Source organism: Gadus chalcogrammus, chromosome 21 (genome assembly GCF_026213295.1).
Source record: "Gadus chalcogrammus isolate NIFS_2021 chromosome 21, NIFS_Gcha_1.0, whole genome shotgun sequence".
Taxonomy (NCBI): domain Eukaryota; kingdom Metazoa; phylum Chordata; class Actinopteri; order Gadiformes; family Gadidae; genus Gadus; species Gadus chalcogrammus.
The window spans coordinates 12782841-12803993 of NC_079432.1; the positions used below are offsets into that span (position 1 = coordinate 12782841).

Below are 21153 nucleotides of genomic sequence, written 5' to 3' on the forward strand. Positions count from 1 at the left end.
GGCTCAGATGTGCTCCTCCTGGTTCTCCATTACCTCTCCTGTCCCGTCATGGTGTTATAGGGCCTTGGTGGATTTCCTCTGTTAAAGTGATGATGCTGAATTCTCGTACACTCACAGACATCCTCAGGATGCTCTGTGGGTGGTGATGGGACTTTGACTCATTGCCCTGCCTATCCTCGACAGCCTTCCTCCTGGCTTCCTGCATGACCATTGGTTAAGATAACCAGGTCCTAATGCAACTAGTGAGGTATACTATTCAATAAACCGACTGTTGCATGATCTTCGTGGAGTAAATCAAATCCCTTTCGGTCAGAGGTTGGAAAAGGCTGGTCAAATCCTTAGCCGACAAACCAGACCGCTGAAAGATTAGGTCAATGATTAGTGATACTGCAGTTGTTGGCATGTGTTGCATCCTGACTTGTAGCAGTTCCAACTTCATGACAGACCCGCTGTCACTTTTTAAAGCACAGTGGTGTGTCTGCACTGTCTCATCCAGTAGCACTTGTATACAGTTAGCTGATTGCAAATACCTATTCCTTATTTGTAGTGTGTGGAAGGACCCTTGATGCTATCTAAAATCACAAGAGATATTCCACCTTGAATATCCATCACTGAATAACTCGGCACGGTCGATCTTTCTGGGTTACAGTCACAGGTCGGCGTATTTATGACTCAGAAAAACCACATCATTCTGTTGCCTTCATTGTTTCAAGTGAGACAACAATGCAGTTCAATGTAAGCCAGAGATGGGCTATTCCAGCCCCATGCGTTTCTTGCCAAGGGGCGTGTGTATCAGGTTAAAGTAATTGCGCTGCGTGACGTTCTTGCATTACATCAGATGGATTACTTTATTGTCATCTGTTGCCATTGTTCCTTCTCTACAGAACGGCTAGTCACCAGAGTGTCCCTTTTAACAATGGCTTCTGCCATGTGCACCATAACTCAATACCCACGTGACCGGCTCACTATGAAAAATCGGCACGGTCAGGAATGTGTACCTAGGAGCCTTAACAGACCAAAACACAACAGACTCGGATCTCTACGGTTATTTTTCAAACCTTTTAGTCTGCCTTTAAAAAACAAGTATGTACTTTGACAGTGTGTCAAGGTAAAAAGTTTAGTTTAAAAGTTTACTAATTTAGTGGTGAAAGCTGGAACATGGAACTGCTCTCTAAGCATGGGCCAGGGGCATGACTAGTTGACAGCAGCCATGAAATGGGCCTCACTAGCTGGAGTTTTTCCTCTTGTACAACTTTATTTATATGTGAATTTCTGTGATATGTGTTACCCTTATGGTGGTGTATGTATTAGAAGTGACACACGGATAACTTTTGATAACATCCATTTTTTTCTGCGGAAGTTTAAGGGAACACAGCAATAGATGTCAAAATGTATCGGGCTAGATCCTCCAGATCAATGGAAATACTCGGGAAGTGTTCCACTAGATTTACTAGATTACATTTTTAACCTTGGGTAAAAGTATGCCTCCAACAAATGATTATCGTAATGTACTGTAATGTTCATTGGACAAGGTGTTCTTTTTGATGTTGAGTAAGCCAAGTCAGAAATGGATGTCAGTCAACAACCGAATGATTGACAAAAAGGTTACATTTTGAATGATGTGATACTAGTCTAAATACCTTTTGTAAGGCAATTAAGAATGAACAAACGGCAAAATGTTAACATAAAGTCCCTCAGTCAGTTTAGAATGTAAACTAAAGTGCATATCTGTTACATATAATTTATTTTGGTTTCGTGCAAACCAAATAACAATAATTGCATTCAACCATGAAGACACAACCCAAAAGGTGCACGAATCATGCAAATAATCATGCAAAAACATGAATGCAAACTGCTGCAAGTGCCATTGCCATACTTATTTACAGTTATTGCATTCAGATGCAATCCAGCACTGTGACAAGAATGCAAGGAATCCCATGGCTAATTGATTAAGCAGGCAGAGGTCATTAGGCCTTAATGTTGTTTCTGCTGTTTGCACACACACATGCTGAACCGCACTGCCTCGTCTCATGTGATACATAACCTTTGCAATTTCATTCACTCGTGCTAGATTTATAATCCCCTCAGTTAATTTGTAGGGGAGGCCGGAACTGAACTCTCTGCATCTTGCAACAGGAATGAGTTAACTTGAATACATAATATGACTGAAAACAATATGATACAAAAATGAATTTCCCTGTCCATCGTCCTTATGTTGTTAACCATATAAAGCTATACAATCTTTGTCATGAGGAAAATTGGATGTCCTCATGAATTGGTCTTCCTGTACCTGTTTTCAGCAGTAAATATATGACGTTTAATCTTGAAAGAGCATACTTTTGCTTTTCTTTGCTCTATATTGTGTTTGCAACAATTGACTGAATCGGACATGGGGTGTTGGCCTTTAGTGCATCATCTAGGCAGTTGAGACCCAACTCAATCAAAGCCCATCCCAAGAAGACCACATCTATCACTCCACAACCACCCATTTAAATGTGTAAAACTAATGTAAATAATCTCTTTTATTCTCTTGTGTTACTGTTCAGCCATGCTCAGTAACATACATACTCGCTATAACATACAGAGCCATACACTGACCTGTATATTATAGCAGCAGGAAACACGCCTTCTCCTTTTTATTACAGATAGTTTTCTTTCAAGTGTCTCTCATGCTAGACGCCAGATGTTTAAGCCCCTCTCACACCACATTTGGCCTACAAATCATCCCCCTGCCTCCCTGACCCCAACCTAAAATCACGGGGACTACTCAGGCCCTTATGTGGTTCACTATCTCCCCCCACCCACCCCCAAGTGTTGGATTGACTCAAAAATTGAAACACACCCATATTCTCCCCCAGCCAAATCACACACTGTCAATCTAGCATACTCAATCTCACTCCCCATTTTCCATGGGTGATCATCAGTCTCTTGCATGTAATTTCCTCTATCCCCAGCACTGTTTCTCTCTCCTGCGCGCACACACACACACACACACACACACACACACACACACACACACACACACACACACACACACACACACACACACACACACACACACACACACACACACACACACACACACACACACACACACACACACACGGATCTATGTGTAGATATGCTTTATGGGGTGTCTTCGGATATACTGTTGCCCTGGCGGGGGCCTCCCTACTCGTAGCCTCCCAGCTGGGGCCAGCTGAAACGAGCTCTTGATGAGCTCACAGCGGCTGTAGAAGACACGTCAGACAGACACACACACACAATAGGCACATACCTACTTGTGAGACTTTAAACAATCTGCGTCTTTCTACGCCATGGCCGAACAGAGCCCCGGACGGACCTGAGCCCTAACCCTAACCCTAGCTCTGGCCTACATGGCGTCATCCAGCTGTTCTCCCCAGGAGCGCTGGGTCCAGAGTGGCTTCAGAGCAAACCTTGCATCTGCTGCGGTGGGCAGATGCTGTCCGCTGCCCCCCTACTTTTCCCTGACTAATCCATTACTGCGATCCCTTAATTGGGCCGTCTGGGAGCGTTCCTTCAGGATACGTTTCCTCTGCCCTCCTCTTGGGCACGGCGAATAGATCAGTGCAGGCCTGGCATTCGTTCGGATATTAAAACCTCTCGGCATCGGTCTAATGAGGCCATGCTTTGGGACATTGTGAGGGATGAAGGGGGAAAACATGTGCTTAACCTAGGGAGGGAGCGCCCGTGTGGGATTCCTAACCATCCACAAACCATATGTGTGGACATAGATGGAACTCTTAGAGCAAGATGGGGTGAAGAGGTTAAACGAATCAGGAGGGAGGACAGGACTTATCCTTGGTATAAATACGGACAGTTTTAGGTATGGGTTTAGGAAGGTTCTGGAATTGCTGTATTGGTTAAAACTCAGTTTGGTGGGAGCACCATGTTGTTTTTGAATGCCCGGTTTGTGTGGATACGTGCACAGCAATGTTTTTTCATTCTAGGTGTTGACAGAACACATCTCAGCGGTGATCTCTAATGGTCAGTTGTGTATGTTTGTGTGTGTGTGTGTGTTCGTGTGTGGCCCGGGCATAGACACACTCCACAGTGATCCATTCAGCCGTGGCCTGGCACTAAGATAGTGAGTCCGCTTGAGGGAGACGCACTGAGAGATAGGCTGTTCTTAACTCTGACTTAATGCTAGCTGTCTGCCTGGCACAGATTAGGTCAACACTGAATTAATAGTCAAGTCGGGCATCACTGCTACATCTTTACCAAGGCAGCGAAGTATTGTAAGCCTTACTAGTAATATATAAATCATATTCTTCTCCCTTTTAATAGAAAGTTTGCTTGAAATTGATGAGCTAAGAAATCGATATGATGCTACATCGAATCCGAAACTTATCAATTCTGATACCATTTAAATCTGGCCTGAATATAAATCGTCCTTGTACTTTTAGATCGGGAACAATTTGCAAATAGCTAAATGTCTTGGATTAGAGAAATGGCAGCCGTTGGAACAAACGCCTCCACATGTTTCTGGCTAAAGCTTGTTGAAATATATATATTAGTGTTTATTGTTTTCTCAGCACTTTTATTGTTTTCTTAGCACAAAGGGCAAGGGTTGTTAAGGTTACACAGATGACTGATTGTTTCTGAACATGATCTAAAGGCTTGTCTACAATAGTATACCATGCATTCCAGTTTAGTAAAGTCTTATTTGAGACTGGGCTTCCTTCTTCAACACCAAACATATGTCTCGCACACAAAGACAGGAACTGTGCCGGCCTAAACTATAGCAGGCCGGAAGAGCGTGTTTGGATTAATGTTCGCAGAATGTCAAAGAGGCAACACGATGTTCCTTACCCTGGCCTCAGCGAACAACCCAACCCAGAAAAATAAAATGTTCTGCCAAAGTCACTATTTGGGCAGGATTTTGTATAATATTGAATGTTTAAAATATGAAGACTGAGGTAAAATTATTCCTAGATGTGTTTGCATGGTAAGTGTAAAGAACAGAAGTTCGCCCACATATACACGTGTGTGGGCAAGTGTTTGCGTCTCATGTTCCAGCAGTGGGTGTCTTGGTATTTATGGGGTGTGGAGGGGTGCTATGGCCCAGTGGAGGGTAAAGGCAAATACATGAAACATAAACCTGACCACCTTGTTTCACATTGAGCCACGGTGATGTACCTACCCATACACTGACATACCCGCAGTGATCTGATGTAAATGGAAATCTTATAAAATGAATGGTCAATTAATTGGATCAATTCAGGTCAACCATGCTATGTGCCGCCAGTCCAAACATAACCGCTTATGCTTTGATTACCAGGATATCCTAAATTCTACATTGTTTAGGTATTTGGGTTGTTATTATTCAATGTAGACCTAATCTAATGCCTTTCCCTTTATCCGGATCGTTAGATTACCAATGTAGACGATTGTAAAGCAGTATATGCATGGAAAGTCGATTTTTGAAAGTGTCAATCAGGTGAAATGGCAGGTCTGAGGCAATTCATTATGTCATTAACGTTGGAGGTCAATGGATTTGATGAGTAGAGTCAATGGATCTAATTGAGCCAACCCTTCCCCTCCCTCCCCTGTCTTCCTCCAGGATGGTTCGCTGGGCAACATAGATGACCTGGCCCAGGAGTACTCTGAGTACTACAACACCTGCTTCAGTGACGTCAGCGATCGCATGGAGGAGCTACGCAAGCGACGTGTCTCCCAGGATCTCGACATGGTGAGGGATTTGAGTACTAACGCAACCTGCACCAATTTTTTTGCTCCAAATTCAGTTCCAAGTAATGTATGTTTTGTCAATGTATGTCAATGATTGTGTGAAACGGTGTAGCCCGACATGCAGGTGTATAATAAATTACAGGGTATTTATTTGCTGTTCCGAAACTGACAAAAACAACAACAAATTGGACAAGCATTAATATGCATGCGAGGGTAGAGTTGCTGACTTTTTTCCCCCAAAACAGCACTGTGGGCTCTCAGGATCTGAATGTATCTGGGTTCTGGCCCCTGCAGGGGGTTTGGGGGTCCTTTGAGTAGAATGTAGGGTAGTGGGGCACCCTTTTGGTTGCCAAGCTACAGACAAAGGTGTGGAAGAATGCTACTGGTGTTGCCCCATGGGGCGAAGATCTCGACATACACCGCCCAAGAACCCCCTTTCACATATTTTTATTTGATAGTTGTGTAATTTGGCTTTAAATGTATAGAAACACAACCAAAAAAAGCAGGGAAATCCTCTACTTCTAAACAACTTAGCTCAAATTGTCGGATAATCAAAGCAATAAATGTCTTGTTCGGTGACAAGTAGTGCCACTATCTTTAGGAATGGCTTTCAAGATGATAGGAACGATTCTGAGGAAAGGAATTAATTCTTTGGAATTACGCTCTTAGCATATTCACAAGCACACACACTAAGCATTTGAATGTCTTTATCTCTCTCACTTTGTCACTGCTGATATCTTGGTTTTAGTGAGAGGCAGAGGACAGAGGCATTGCCTTTGATAGATAAATAATCAAGGAGTTTACATATGCTGGTGCTCTCTGCAGCCGACCATGTGGTTCTTATTTATTGGGTCAGGAGCCCGGATCAGGACGGTAGAGGTGAGTTATGGAGCTTTTCACCCTGAGGGCTGCTGGCAGACATCCTGTTCTCACAGTTTGCAGCCGAGAATAAATACTTTTGGGCCAAGTGCGATGTCAAGACTACGGAAGAGATGTTCCTGCATCTGATCATGTGTTTTGTGTTCCCTTTGTGTCTCCATGAACGAGTTCTCCCTCTTTTTCTTTCTCTGCTCAGTGAGCTGCTCCGTATGAATGTTGGGGAAGAATGTGGGTCATCTCTCTGGGCGTTGCATCGCCGGGAGGAGTTTTGTCTGAGTTTGGTCTTTAGGACATAAAACCAGTGGGAAGGAAGCAATCAGGGTTGTAGTCTTTATCCTGCAGGACTGAGGAGAACGGATGCCTGGACTCTGAACATGGAAAATAAGGGTGATGGTGAAACGGGGGGTGGGAGAGGGGGGCAGGGGTTGCATGATAACAAAAAGTTGTTTGAAGCAGGGGAAGAAATTAAAGCAATATGGCGATTCGTTTATCCCTTTGTTCTATCATTATTCAGACATCCTGCCCTATATACAACAATTCAGACCTGCTTTGAAGCAAAACCGAAAGTGGTCCAGTACATGACCCAATCATTAGACCGCTCTCCTGAACACATATAGACCATTAACTATCTGTTCATATTTCAGCCGTTAACCATGGGGAAAGTTAATCTGTAAACATATCATATCACTGAACTCACTTTCACTGCACCATTTTCCCCTCTGGACTGGTATCATGTCTCCTGACTTGGAGACATGACAGTAGGCGAAGTCCTGGCCTTTGCCAATTGGCTCAAACTCTATGGCGCTTAAACTCTGGAAAAATACTGGGGACTGGATCCCATGGTAGGAGCAACTGAGGAAAACTCTGAGAAATTACAGCCGGCATCGGATCAAGACAGACAAGGGTTAGGGTTAGACAAACGCATGCTTAAAGGGGCACGACTATCGTGTGGTGAGGGGGGTGCCAAAAGTCACTGGCTGCCGGCCAGTCTCATCTAGCAGTGTCCCAAGGGACCAATAGCAGCTGGCCATAGTAGGTAAGGGTGTTATCAGGTCACATCAGGATGAAATTTAGCAAGCAAGTCCCTAAGGTACAATGTCTTCAGGGAAGTACCTGTCATAACACGTCGTTGATCCCTCCCACTCGGAGCCTCACCTTTCTATTTATTCGTTTCATTGTAAAAGTTGTTATTTCTAGTGTTCTTTTTTTTTTTTGGACCACCAACTTTTAATACAAAATCAATACACATCAATACACACCGCGCGTATTGATAGCAAGCTTTAATTAATAAGGCATCCCACAGAACCAATATATTCTTGAGTGAGCATCTGGGACCCAAAGGTCATTGTAGCTGCTGCCTCTCCCTGCCCTTTAGCCCTCTCTGTGCACTCGACACAGGCTCAAGTAAGAGTTTTAGGGAGGTCATTTTCCACTGTCAACCGTCATGTTAAACATGGCAGTTGACAGTGAGAAATGGGGCGACTCACAGTGAGTGCCCTAAGGTTCATGTGTTCGCATATGATAACCCTGGTTAAAAGTTGTTCTGCTGAAACATCCAAGACCCCACAGCCATCCACATCCATTCCTGTGTAATTGCTTTGCGTAGGTCACGATAACAACCAAGCAATAAAAAAACGTGTATCAATGTAGCTCAAGGCATCATGTTTGTTAGGGTTTGCAGGCTACTTAATCTGTTTTCTAGGACTTGCTCCCTGTTTTCATGTGCTTTCCAAATCCCGCAATCAGCCTTTTGGCTTGTTTTGGTTTTCCCAACACGTCTCCCTGGCTCTCAAGAGGGCCCCACTCCATCCACTAAGTGATGGTATTTGTCCCTGTTGTGCTGAGCTGAGGGACTTCACTGCGTGCCTCTGAGAACCGATGATGGAGGCTCTATCCCCCAGATGGCTATCTTGTGGTCTAGTTTCCTGTCGAACCTCCGCTCAGTCAGGCCTCACGCATCTTCTTGTGTGTGTTATGAGTGGCGGAACGCTACAAAGGGTTAAACAAACATCCCTTGGGAATGAGACCCATTGGATTAGCCTGCATCTCGCGGGGTCCTGCCAGTTCTCCTATAGGGGGGCCTGGAGCTGGCCGCTTGGTTCTCACTCCGTGTGTGGCTGGAGGCCAGATAAGCCTTGTTTCTGTAGGCCAGTGGAAAGTATTGCGAGGAAGCTGCATGTTCAGCGGCTTGGACATATGTGTTGTTTCAAGTGACTGCGGCTGGGAAATTTCAGGCACAAAGGATTAGAAATAGGATTTGATTTGAACTGAATGAAGATGAAGCTGAGCTTTATATTTGTGCAGAAAAGGAATCCTGCGTGACTCCCCTCACTATTTACCAACGCAATGTAGAGGTTTTTATTTATTTATTTATTTAACCTTTATTTAACCAGGAAAGTCCCATTGAGATTAAAAACCTTTTTCGAGGGAGTCCTGGCCAAGATTCATAATGATGAGCGTTTATATTATTCAATGTATGTTGTTTTCAACACATAATACTTTTTCTAAAAATAATCTCAGATGAATGTCAGTTTCATTAGGCAACCTTATTTGCAGTTTGTAATCTCAATCCTTTTTTTTTTAAATAGTTGATCTTTTGGTGATGATCTTCTGGGAGGAATTGTGGTTACGTTTAGTTCATTATTACGTGAAAAAATGTTATCTAGGCTGTAGCAGATCCTATGCTGTAGCAAATCCTAATAACTAACTACAATTTACTAATGTCCCATTCGGTTACACCTATTATGCGTACTTTAAGTGTCAACGTACTTTGTCTCCCCTTTTTATTTTCCAATAAACTCATGTTGCTTGGCTCTAATCTTGTCAATCTGTGCAAACTGACAGCCACTGAAGTGCTGTCTCAACCATGGTTGGTAATGTAGTTATGAAAGCGCGCTAATACATCAAGAGGAGGAAGAATAAAAAGGCTACGGGAAAGATGAGCTTGGGGCATGCACAAGGCTGCCTGACGGGTATGGTGACTGAGCTGCCCGAAGGAGATGTCATGCTTGAAATGACAGGGGCTGTCAGACAAGAAATTGAAGCGGCATCTGGAGACATGAAGAAAATGTATAAGCGAGGGGGGGGGAACGGGGGGCACCTATTGTATTAATCAGTGTTGCTATTTATGGAATTTGAGTCTTTCAGCACATTTTCTTTCCCGGCCAAAGGTGAGGGTTAAGGTTAACACGGGGTCAACAGACATTCCTGATAACATTGGAAAACGTGGTTGTTTTGAGCGATATCCTCTAGGTGCTGGCCAGCACACTTTTCCCCTCCATGGAGATAAGCATTTCTGACAGTGAACACAAATCAGCGGCCATCGAGGTTGATCCCGCTGGAATGCTGGGTAATGGGTTTCCTAGCCAGTCAGCTGGGGGAGCTGGAATGCATGCCGCGGCGTGCTTTTGTGTGTTTTGTTTTGCCGTGAGGTGAGCAACGGGGGTAGTCACGGGGTAATGCCCGGGTAACTTTCACCCGTCAAGCGAGCGTCAGTTCAAGCGATATTTAGACCCCCAGCACGCAGACCAAAACACAAACCCTGTAGCCTGCTCCTGTGCTTATTTACCCTCCCCGTGTAACCCTCTAGCAAGAAAGACAATGTGCACAAAAGGTGGCGTTTGTTGCTTGAGGATTAGTGCAGGAGTTGCCCTAGGGTTGATGTTGAAGCCTTTGTCAGTCTGGATTATGTCATTGGAATGTGTAGTAACTAGTATTTATTTCGAGAGCAAATCAAAGACTGCACAGGTTGATTTCGCTCCTGAGCTGCGGGTGGGATTCCCAAACCCACACTACAAACACGCTGAACCCCTTCTTAAAGAGCAAGAGTTGAGGTGTTAGTGTGCGTACGTGCACCGACTGCTTTCCCATAAATGGAATCAGTCAGTACAGCAGCTTACGGGTGGTATGGTAGACTGTGGTTCACCCTGCCTCTCCCCCCACCCCAAGGCGAAAACCAGGATTTCCTGCCTTTCTTCTCTTACTCTCGCTCATTGCTTTATGTGCGTGCATACGTTTGTGTAGTTACGTGTGTGTGTGTGTGTGTGTGTGCGTGTGCGTGTAAGTGTGTGCGTTTGCGCGTGCGCATCGTTCGGAGATCCTCAGGATGAGCTCGTTTTACAGGCCTAATGGTTTTAATGTTCGGTACACGCACGCACGCACGCACGCACGCACGCACGCGCGCGCGCGCGCGCGCACACACACACACACACACACACACACACACACACACACACACACACACACACACACACACACACACACACACACACACACACACACACACACACACACACACACACACACACACCTGTATGTACATAGGTACAGGTGGTATAGGTGGTATGGCAACACCAGCCAAACAGCCTGTGCGTGTATGTGGTACTTTGGGCAAGTAAACCGAACATCAAAACACCACACACATGCACACACAGATGCTGTTTGGCTGGTGTTGCCAGCCCTACCCAAACCACGCCCATACGGGGCTAACAAAGTCATGCCAGTTGGCACGTGCACCTCCAGGCCACCTGGTCTCCTCTTCAACCCCCGCCCGCCCACTGGGGCACTGACCCGTGCTCACAATAACACCGGCAGGGGGAGGACTCTTCAGTGTGGTAGACTCAGTGGTGGAATTTAATGCGAAAAGGGATGCGCTTTCTCCAGCACAGACATCCTTTCCATTGAATCTATAGCCGCAAGCCCGCAAGATTTGGTGTCTGACCTTGTTGTCAAAATAGTACAAAACCCTGTTTCCCTTTGGGGAAGTATTCAGAAGAATCATACCCCCTTTTGCTAACCTTCACCCCTACCTTGAACCCACACATGTTAACAATGTTTCTCCACACATACACACACATATTTGCGTGTATGTTTCCACTCGGCGTACCTCTTTCGTTGAAAGGTGGCTGTGTGTTTTCCTTCAGACATCGTGACAATAATTCAAAGGAGATCTCTCCCCCTCCACATTTCCCTCTTTCGCCTTTTTCTTTTATTCAATTCACAGTCATGCATAAGCAATTATGGAGCGAGCTCGGCACACTGGATTCTTACTTACACACGTGCACCGCACGTACATACACACTCACGCACACGCGCGTGCACACTCACACTCACTAAGTAGGGCAGTATCTCAGCTATAGTTTTCAAGGGTTCATGTAAAGGCTAGCATGCTCCCTCTGGGTGTGTGTGTGTGTGTGTGTGTGTGTGTGTGTGTGTATGTTGTAGCTCAGCCAAACGCATACACAGACAGACGCAAGCTCATTTCCACATAGACACACACAGACATATATTTTGATCACACACTTTGATCAGTTTGAGGTATTCCTCTTCAGCTTGGGTGTCAGATATGAGAGGCTCTGGCATGCTGTTCAACTTCTCGTCCTCCCCTGTTCTCTGCTGCAATAATCCTCCAGCGACGTGCAAAGTTTCTCTTGGGTTCAACAGCAAGCAATGTTGCAGCAAGAGTTCTCAACACAAATCATGGAAGATTTCATCACAGACATTGCACGGCATGGAGTTTGACTTGGGTTTCATTTATTCATTTATTTTTTGTTACCAAACACATCCTTTCATCCTAGTCTTTTTTGCCCACTGCCCTTTCCTCCCTCCCTCTTTCCTTCCCAAAGATGGCAGACCAAGCGGGGACACAAAGACCCTCCCTGTTCTGTCTGTCTCTTAGGACCTCTATCTTGTGAAAGTGGAGGCGGCAGTGTGTTTTTATTTGTGCGTGTGTTTGTGTGTCCCTGTCCGCATGTCTTCATCCACATCCACATTTTGTGCGTTTGCGATGAAGCCTCCATCCTTCTTCGCGGTGCGTGTGTTATACATTGCGTGCGTTTACTTGGAGCCGTCTTTGGGGCAGTGCACTGTGTCTATACTGCTCAGTCCCTGGCAGAGGCTCCGTCCATACTGAGGCCCACTCCGTAGCCCCCTTGGGCACGGCGCCCACGGGCTAGAACCAGAGCCGGGCGTATCACTCCTCGCCACAACAGACCGGAGCCGCCTTCAAAGGAGCATCAGATAGCAAAAGACATCAAACGCATGAAAAGAAAAGCCTGTGTGTGTTTGTGTGTGTGTGTGTGTATACGTGTGCACGCCTACGAGAATACACCTGTGTGGAATGGCGCCTCGGTGTCTTGTGCGTCAGTTCGGTTGTTTAACCACAGCTAACTGCCAAAGCCCTGCTTTGCTTAAGGAATCTGTGCCAATTCATTCTTTGATTCTGGTGCAAGCTCTGCTCTGTCGTTTAGAAAGGCATACCTTCCCCCCCCGCCTTCCATGCTACCATGCGGTCTTTGCATTGCGTCGGTGGCGCACAACGTGGACACATGTCCAATTGCGTTGGCCGTCTTTTTGTAATTATAAAAACAACTTTTATAAAGACAATACCTGCTCATTGACTTATGGGAATCCTCCTACTCCCTCAGCTGGGCAGAATGTTTCGACAGCGCTTCCGACAAACCCCCTAGCCCCTCCAACGCGGAAGATGTCCGGATCCTGGTCTGCTTGAGTAATGTAACAGACGAAATGGACAGCTAAATTATGAGCCAGTGGTTTAGGTGGAGCTGCAAGTAATCCTGTCGGTACAGACAGAAAGCGTGGCTGACTGACTGGCGTAAGCCTTGTTCTATCTTCTGTTGATCACTGTTGTGATAAATGTAGGGTTTAGGCTAAACGCTAGGGCCTGCTCAGCATTCTTTGATGCTTTTACTTGGCGATGTACTTTAGGCTACCACCCTGCAAAGAGCCCATTAAGAGGGGGTTAGGTCACTTCTGAGTAAGTCTCTAACTCTTTAAGAGTCACTCACTCACTACATTAAGTTAAGTGGGAGGATGGGGGTGGTGGGGGCCTAGACTTCATTGTCCAGAACTCAGCCAAAGGAAAAACAAAACTGCTTCTGAGTGGTCGGGCAAGTCCATTAGCTGGTCTTGATTTTGAAACTGGGCTTAGATGAGAGCTATTTTTTGTTGTGACTTCGTATTTAAATTTTTTGAGAATGGATATATTTTGTCAGAGCTTTTTTTGGACAGATAAGGTTTTGTGTTGAAGCCTGATTTGTAGCAGCTGGCTAAGCATGCAATTTGTTAAAGAAAACAAAGGTTTAGGCTCCAAACAAGCCTTCTTTTGAGTGTCATGATCTGGAACTATCTCTGTTATGACCCATGAATCCATTTCATCGTTCTTTAAAGCTAAATGAGTTTAATCTATTTTGTAAATGGGTGCTAGCACAGGTTAATTATTTCAAGGTGTTCCATTATGAGCTTGCTCAGAGTCAAAATTAATGATTACCTTTGCATTGAGTGCATTTACATTAATAAGTGTCTGTAGTCACTTTGAGGTGATAGTGATATCATTGAAGTGCTCATGTTAACAGCACTGTGCAATTTCAATATATTTTTATTCTATCTAACCATGAAGCGGTTAATGTAATCACATTTGCCTCCACATAGCACGCAGACTCTTCTTGACCTTTTAGCTTTCATTTGCTAGCTAGTAGGGCTGGGTATTGCCAGGTACCTCACAATTCAATTCAATTCGATTCTTTAGGTCTAGATTCGATTTGATATTGATCCAATTGCTTCGATATCGATTCAATAATACGTGCAGATGACAAAAATACCTATATATTATTTAGAATTAACCATTTCAAAATGAATTAACCATGTCATTGTGCTTTAACTAGCGAAAAGGGAATACACCATTGTATAGTATTGTTCATGAGCTAAGCCTGCAGCATAAAAGTAATAATCATAACATGGACAAATGTAAAAGGGCATGTACATTTAGGCACACTCGCTTCTAGATTACAATGACTGAGTATGCTTCTTTTTTTTCTTTTTTTCTTTTTTTCTTTTTTTTATGGATTTAATCAATGAAAATATAAATCTGAATCGAGAACAAATAAATTGCACTGCATTGATGAATTGATATTTTTACCCATCCCTACTAGCTAGTCCATTTCCTAAAAGTCATTTTTTGATAGAATTTATGGTATGCTCTCACTGTGACTAATGGATTAACTCGATTGACCACAGTGTAACTATGGGCAGCTCATGGGAATTCAATGGCACAAACACTTCCATGTAGGATCCAGAGTTTTAGTTGCAACACGTATATCCCCAACTTCCTCATTGAAACCATCGGTGGTGTTTTACTAAAAATAAGTCCAATCCCTCCCACTCTAAATAGAGAGTAGCAAAAGGGAACTTATCAAAGCTGGATTTTCTCACGGTTCTTCATTCTCAGGAAACGCAACAGGTACAGTATCCAATATGCTACTTTCCTGTGTACATTTCTACTAACGAGCTGAAAACGACCGTTTAACAAGCCGATTCATCTTGATTCGGGGGACACTCCTTGTCTGCTGCCTTAAGAGTAAGTCAGAGAAGAGTGGTTCATGTTTAATTATGTAATTGATTCAATGTACGATAGGATAATACCAAATAACATATGTGCTTAGAACAGATAAGAGAATCTGGCACTGCACTCCTGCGGGGCGAGTTGGTGTGGTTGTAACCTCCGGTTTCCCCTCCTTTATATCCCTCTCTGGGTCCACCGCCAAGACACAGGATGCCTGCTGAAGACATACAGGAGCTCCTCTCTGTCTTATCTCCAGCTGTGCAAATGTTGCTGTGCTATAACGTTAGCCTGAGTATCTTGTATATACAGTGGTAAGAATAAGTTTATGCACCCATGCTTAATGCCTTAATTAAACAAATTAGGAAAAATAAAAAAAAATAGGCCACCAATTTTATTTGTGAATGAATAATGTATCGTAAATAAATAAATGTTCATTAAAATACAGGCGGCATAAGTATAGGAACCCTTATGTTAAATTCCCATAGAGGCAGGCAGATTTTTATTTTTAAAGGTCATTTATTTCATGGATCCAGGATACTATGCATCCTTATAAAGACACCTTTGGAATTAAAATAGCCCCACATCATCACATACCCTTCACCACAACTAGAGATTGGCATGCCAATCTCTAGTTGTGGTGAAGGGTATGTGATGATGTGGGGCTATTTTAATTCCAAAGCCCTAGGTGACTTATCAGGTTGCATAGTATCCTTGATCCATAAAATAAATGGCCTTTTAAAATAAAAATCTGCCTGCCTCTATGGGAATTTACCATAGGTGTTTCTATACTTATGCACCCTGTATTTTAATGAAGAACATTTATTTATTTCCGATACATTATTCATTCACAAAGAAAATTGTGGCCTAAAAGGTTGAATTTTTCCTCATTTGTTTAATTAAGGCATTAAGATCGATTTCCAAACGATCGTTTTTTATTCCTCTTTTTGGTCAACTTTAGCATGGGTGCATAAACTTAATCTTACCACTGTATATGTGTTTCGTTACTGTAAAGATTGATAAAAAAAATGCAGGCACATATTTAGTGCTTTGGTCTTGACCTTTTCCAGTGAGCTTGTCTTCACTAGTGGTTGTCTAGTGGTTAAAATGTGACCCCCAGCTTAAAGGTTATGGATTAGATCCGCAATGTCTGTAGTCTACTTGAGGGAATTACTGAGGAAGGTACTCCAGCTTGTTCAACATCTGTATCTAAAACAACAAATAATATGTCTATTTCCATGTGCAAAATTGTTCTAGATTAATAGATGTAGATGTAGAAAGATAGATCTATATATACATTAAGAGATCGGTAGAGAGATCATCACATCTCTCTAGTGTGTGTGTGTGTGTGTGTGTGTGTGTGTGTGTGTGTGTGTGTGTGTGTGTGTGTGTGTGTGTGTGTGTGTGTGTGTGTGTGTGTGTGTGTGTGTGTGTGTGTGTGTGTGTGTGTGTGTGTGAGAGAAGAAAAAAATATTACGAATCACGCTCCGTGTTTTTTGGGCTTAAGCTATTGTGGTAAGTGTCTGCTGAATGACTAAGCATCCTTGGAAGGTTTATTTACTCAACCTGTATGGAAAGGTTCACACTGGAAAGCCAAGGAGGTAAAAGAATAGGAGGTTGACCCGGTGTGACGCAGGCATCATACGAGGAAGGCTCACCTCATCCGGCCAGAGCTGACTATTGGTACCGAGTCAGTTGCGTGAACATGGCATGACTGAATAGTTGTCGAGTGAAAATAAATCAGGAATTTGCCACTTGGCAGTGGCACTAAACTCCACCCTTCCTTGTGCCAGTCCAGCCCTCAGAAATAACAGGTCTCTCTGGTTTAGAGATAAAATAACAATGCTTTCAGACACAGCCTGATGCACCTAGGGATGTGGGTAGCGTGTTGTTGTTGGCGAGATGTGCACACACGTGCTCAATGACTGTACTGTGTTTACTAGCTCAGGCATGTCTGCCTCAGGCACTTTCCTACACCTGAGCTTGATTACCTGTGTGGTGACTTTCCTCCCTCTAGGTGTACCATTACACAGGGGCGTGTCATTCTCCTGTCGCCGGGCAAATTCGGTGACCTCTAAACATTGACCCTCATTGCTCTTGTTCTGTGTCTTTCAGGAGAAACTGGACACCAGCATCACATCCCTACAGCTTCGCTCTGAGATACAGGTGAGCACTTCCCCCTTCACGTGGTACAACATAAGGGCTGCTATACACACCGATGTCAGGCAGGGTCATTGTCGTGCCCGCAGGGTCGTGCAACTGTATTTGGATAAACATGACCGGGGTGTCAGCAGTCACAACTCATGAGGGTGAAAAATAATTTAAAAAGGAGAATAAAGAGCAATGAGTGACTAACGTTTATCAGCCCCAACATACGTTGGCGTCACCAGAGTAGCTGTACCGTTTTTGGGTAAATGTCCCCCATTTGCAAAGATTTTGAGGGCATGCCCACATAAATGATTTACAAAAGAAACACAGTATAGGTAACTTTCTCTAAGATAGGCTTACATGAATTTAAATCGTGAAGACCTAAGAAGACATAAAGGTCATGCCGATCTGAAAAGATATTCAAAACAATCTGACTGATGGTTGTATGGTTGTAAGATGGTGACGGCCCATTGCGACCACCATACCGAGCATCAGTCTGACGTCAGTCCTTTTGCATTGTGTCCACAGGAATCCTTGGGCCTCAGCAGCGAGGTGTCGACGCCAGAAACGGACAGAAAGTAAGACCGCCTTTCTTCTCACATTGCTGTCTGTGGCCCTCCGGCAGCGCCACATATCACTTCACATCCCGGACCGAGACTTGGCATGTCACGTCAGTGTCCGTAGCGAAAGAACGAGGTTGGCCGATGGCAACTGGAGGCCTGTGTTAATATATGGATCAAAGGTGATCTGCCGTAAGCTAAAGAAATCTACATAGTCCACGCATTAGTAGCCATCCCTGGGGTTGGTGATTGTAAGCGCTGTGTAACGTGTGCAAGGGGTCACACATGTGGGCCCATTACCCAAGTACCAAGTACCCCTAGCTCTCTAGACCAGCCGTCCTCGGTTCAAGTTCCTGTCACAAGTCAAAGGAAGCCAGCCAAGCAAGTGCTTCCTGTGACTGACCTACCCGGCTGGGCCGTGGCCGGACCCACCCCCCACCCCCACCCCCACACACACACACACTCTCTGTCCCCTGGCCCTACACACTTCCTTCCCGCCTTTGTGTTTGTGTGTTGGGGGAGTCGTTGGGTCGGCTTGAGGGGGAGAATGAGAGGGTGATGATGACCAGAGGATAAGAAGCATGAACAAGCAGGACGGGATAGAGAATGGGTGGGGTGTTCTTTTTTCTCTGGTTCCTGTAAGTCTTAAGGTACGGCCACACTGAACGCGTTACGTGCGTAGGATTACGCACCTAACCTGCCTTGATCATTGTGTGTCACAAAAATGGTTCAACGCGCCTATGCAGCTAGATGAGCCCGCCCAAAACTTATTTTCCCCCGCTACTTTTCTTTTGCTCCACAAACATGGCTGAGATCACCACCATCGCTGCGCTGTATTGGCTCAAACGCCATCATGTTTGGGTGCATGATATCCTCCGTAGGCGCTCGCAGCTGGCCGAGTTTCACCACCTCCTCCAGGTACTCCGCCTGGATGACGATCGGTTCCAGCGGTATTCTCGGTTGACTGGGGCAATGTTCGATGACCTGCTAACCTGGGTTGGTGCCAGGATCTCCCGTCAGGACACCAACTACAGGCCCTCCATATCAAGAGCGTTGCTGGAGTTCTCAGTTTCTTTCTGTCCACTCTACTGCTGAAGAGGTCACGATACTGGTTTATCTGTCGCTGCATCGACTTTTCATCTCAAGAAAACCCATGCTCTCTCACATTAAACATACGGCTTTGTGTCTGTAAAAGGGAACAGTTTCAGGAAGCTAGCTCAACAACAACCAGGAACTCACGTACAGTCCCACCGAATCTCTACTTTCTCACGAACAATAGGTCACCAAAGAGTTGCATCCGAAGAAGTGTCACTGTGGTTCATACGAGTCAGTAGTATAGAATCATGTAGCAGACACTAATCCAAAGCAACTCTGTAGAAAACAGCTGCGGGTTCGGCTGTTATGCTCCAGTACGCCCCCAGGTAGACTGGGGGCGTGGGGATGGGAATCCCCACGTTCGTTTTCTGGGAATGGGGGGGGGGAGATCAAACACGTACCTTACGGTTGGTAACCTAGCTACCGCACCATATGGATTCGATATCTTTATACATCTTTCTTCTCTTACGTGTTTCTCATGTGCGGTCACATGAGTGCCACGTGTGACAGAGGAAGCACATACCTCAGCCGTAATTGTCTCTGGTCACGGCTGTGCTGTCTCTGGTGCACGGACAAAAAAACAGCCGTGTGATGGAATCCAGATGCCAAATGTTGGATGACGTCTGCTGGCCCATTCTGAGTAGGCTGGGGACGAGAGAGGGAGAGGACCACCTCCCTTAATGTTTGGGCTTGTCCCATGTCCCCCTCCATTTGTTTTCATTACTGCCTCTGGTGAACCCATCTCACGTATGCCGTCTTAGCCTTTAGACCGCAGGACCCCTCGACCCTTGTTTTATTAACGCACTGACACATGTTGAAATATAGGCCCTGCACGCACGCACGCACCCACGCACACGCATGCTGCCTCTCATCAACTCTTACCCTGTGGGACAACAGCCCCACGCAAGAGATTACCCAGACTTCCTCCGGGCTCTTGTCACCCCAACCCATGTCCGTCTGCCTGGACGCAGGCGCTGGCAGGATGTGGCCATGGCTCCCATAATGCATTGTGCTTAGAGGAGACAACAAAGAAGAGGCGATGACATGCTCTTCGTAACTCTGAGGATAACATGCTGATTGGATGGGGGGGTGAGGGGCTCCCTTCCTATTTTGGAGTGGAAGTTGTTTGTTCCTAATCACTAGAGAGGGCCGAGCCACACACAAATACTAATAAAGCTTAGAGTACCGGTAGTGTTTGTCTGACATGGAGATCAGTGTGTATTGCATTCCTCTGGCCGGGCCTCAGTCCAACACTAGCAAGATGTAATTTGTGATGGTGGTTGAGGACATTTGAGCCATCTGCTTTGGATACACCCCCATCATGCTTCTTAAACAAAATTGGGAATGTGAAGTACCAACTGTAGACAATGCGGATACAAGTATGAGTCTTGAAACGCAACTTTATACAATCTATGGTCCGCACACCTTTTACTGTAATGGTCAAAAATGCCCCCCTGTCAGGTTTGACAATGTGACCTTCAACGCTTTGGCGACAGTCCCCCGGATATGCTGAGGGCGGTGAAAACGCATTAGCAGACACCCAGGCAGTGTGTGTGTGTGTGTGTGTGTGTGTGTGTGTGTGTGTGTGTGTGTGTGTGTGTGTGTGTGTGTGTGTGTGTGTGTGTGTGTGTGTGTGTGTGTGTGTGTGTGTGTGTGTGTGTGTGTGTGTGTGTGTGTGGGCAGTCGCTCTAGCAGCTGTCGACCATAAAGCCATATCTGTGAATGACTGGCGATGCCCGAATCACATGATCCCTGCTTATGTAATTAGTAGACGTGAGCTCATCCTTTCTCTCCCTTCCCTCTCCCCATCCAAGCCCTGTGCTCTCCTAGCTGACATGGCCCAAGTAGAGTTGTCAACCGGGTTGCTAGCTCTGTACAGTTTGTACTATGTGGTAATGATTGCTAATATAACTAGTCTAAATTTGGTAGCCCGGGTAATGCAAGGGAATGTATTTCCCACACCCACGGATAGCATGCATACCATAACACACACACACACACACCTCATGCCTGGGTTGTCATTAAGGGAGGGAGTATTGCTAAGGGGCCCAGGCGGGGGGGGGGCAGAGCTCCAACATGTCCTTCTCATTCCACGCCACGCATACGCCCGAGGCTGTGCACTTCCTCACACTGCAGCCATTAAAATACATGCTGGTCTCCCTGCATGCGCCAGTGCCCAGCCCTATAGTTAAGACCGATCAGAATTTTTTTTTTTACAGTTGCTCTTTTCCTCTCGCAAACGTTTTGTTACGGCGCTCCCATTTTCCCATCAAAGGTCCTCGGTGCAAAGAGCAGAATACTAATAGAAAGGCTCGCCAAAGATTCAGGGCTAAACCAATTAAGTTGCCTAGCCGCACCAATGTCTCACGCTCCCATCAAGAGTGTGTGTGTGTGTGTGTGTGT

General features: G+C 45.2%; 1 protein-coding gene across 7 annotated transcripts in view; it reads left to right on the forward strand.

The window, feature by feature from the left end:
• The window catches only part of sash1a (SAM and SH3 domain containing 1a), a 179118-nt gene that overhangs the window by 127506 nt on the left and 30459 nt on the right, over nucleotides 1-21153 (forward strand). For 5 of the 7 annotated variants that reach the window (XM_056582070.1, XM_056582071.1, XM_056582072.1 and 2 more), the window contains exons 2-4: nucleotides 5585-5713; nucleotides 17063-17113; nucleotides 17624-17673. In XM_056582070.1, the coding sequence (XP_056438045.1) occupies nucleotides 5585-5713; nucleotides 17063-17113; nucleotides 17624-17673 (230 nt within the window). Of the gene's footprint in view, nucleotides 1-5584; nucleotides 5714-6123; nucleotides 6129-10885; nucleotides 14966-17061; nucleotides 17114-17623; nucleotides 17674-21153 lie in introns of those variants that run through there. The other 2 variants (XM_056582075.1, XM_056582078.1) reach the window with 2 other exon arrangements.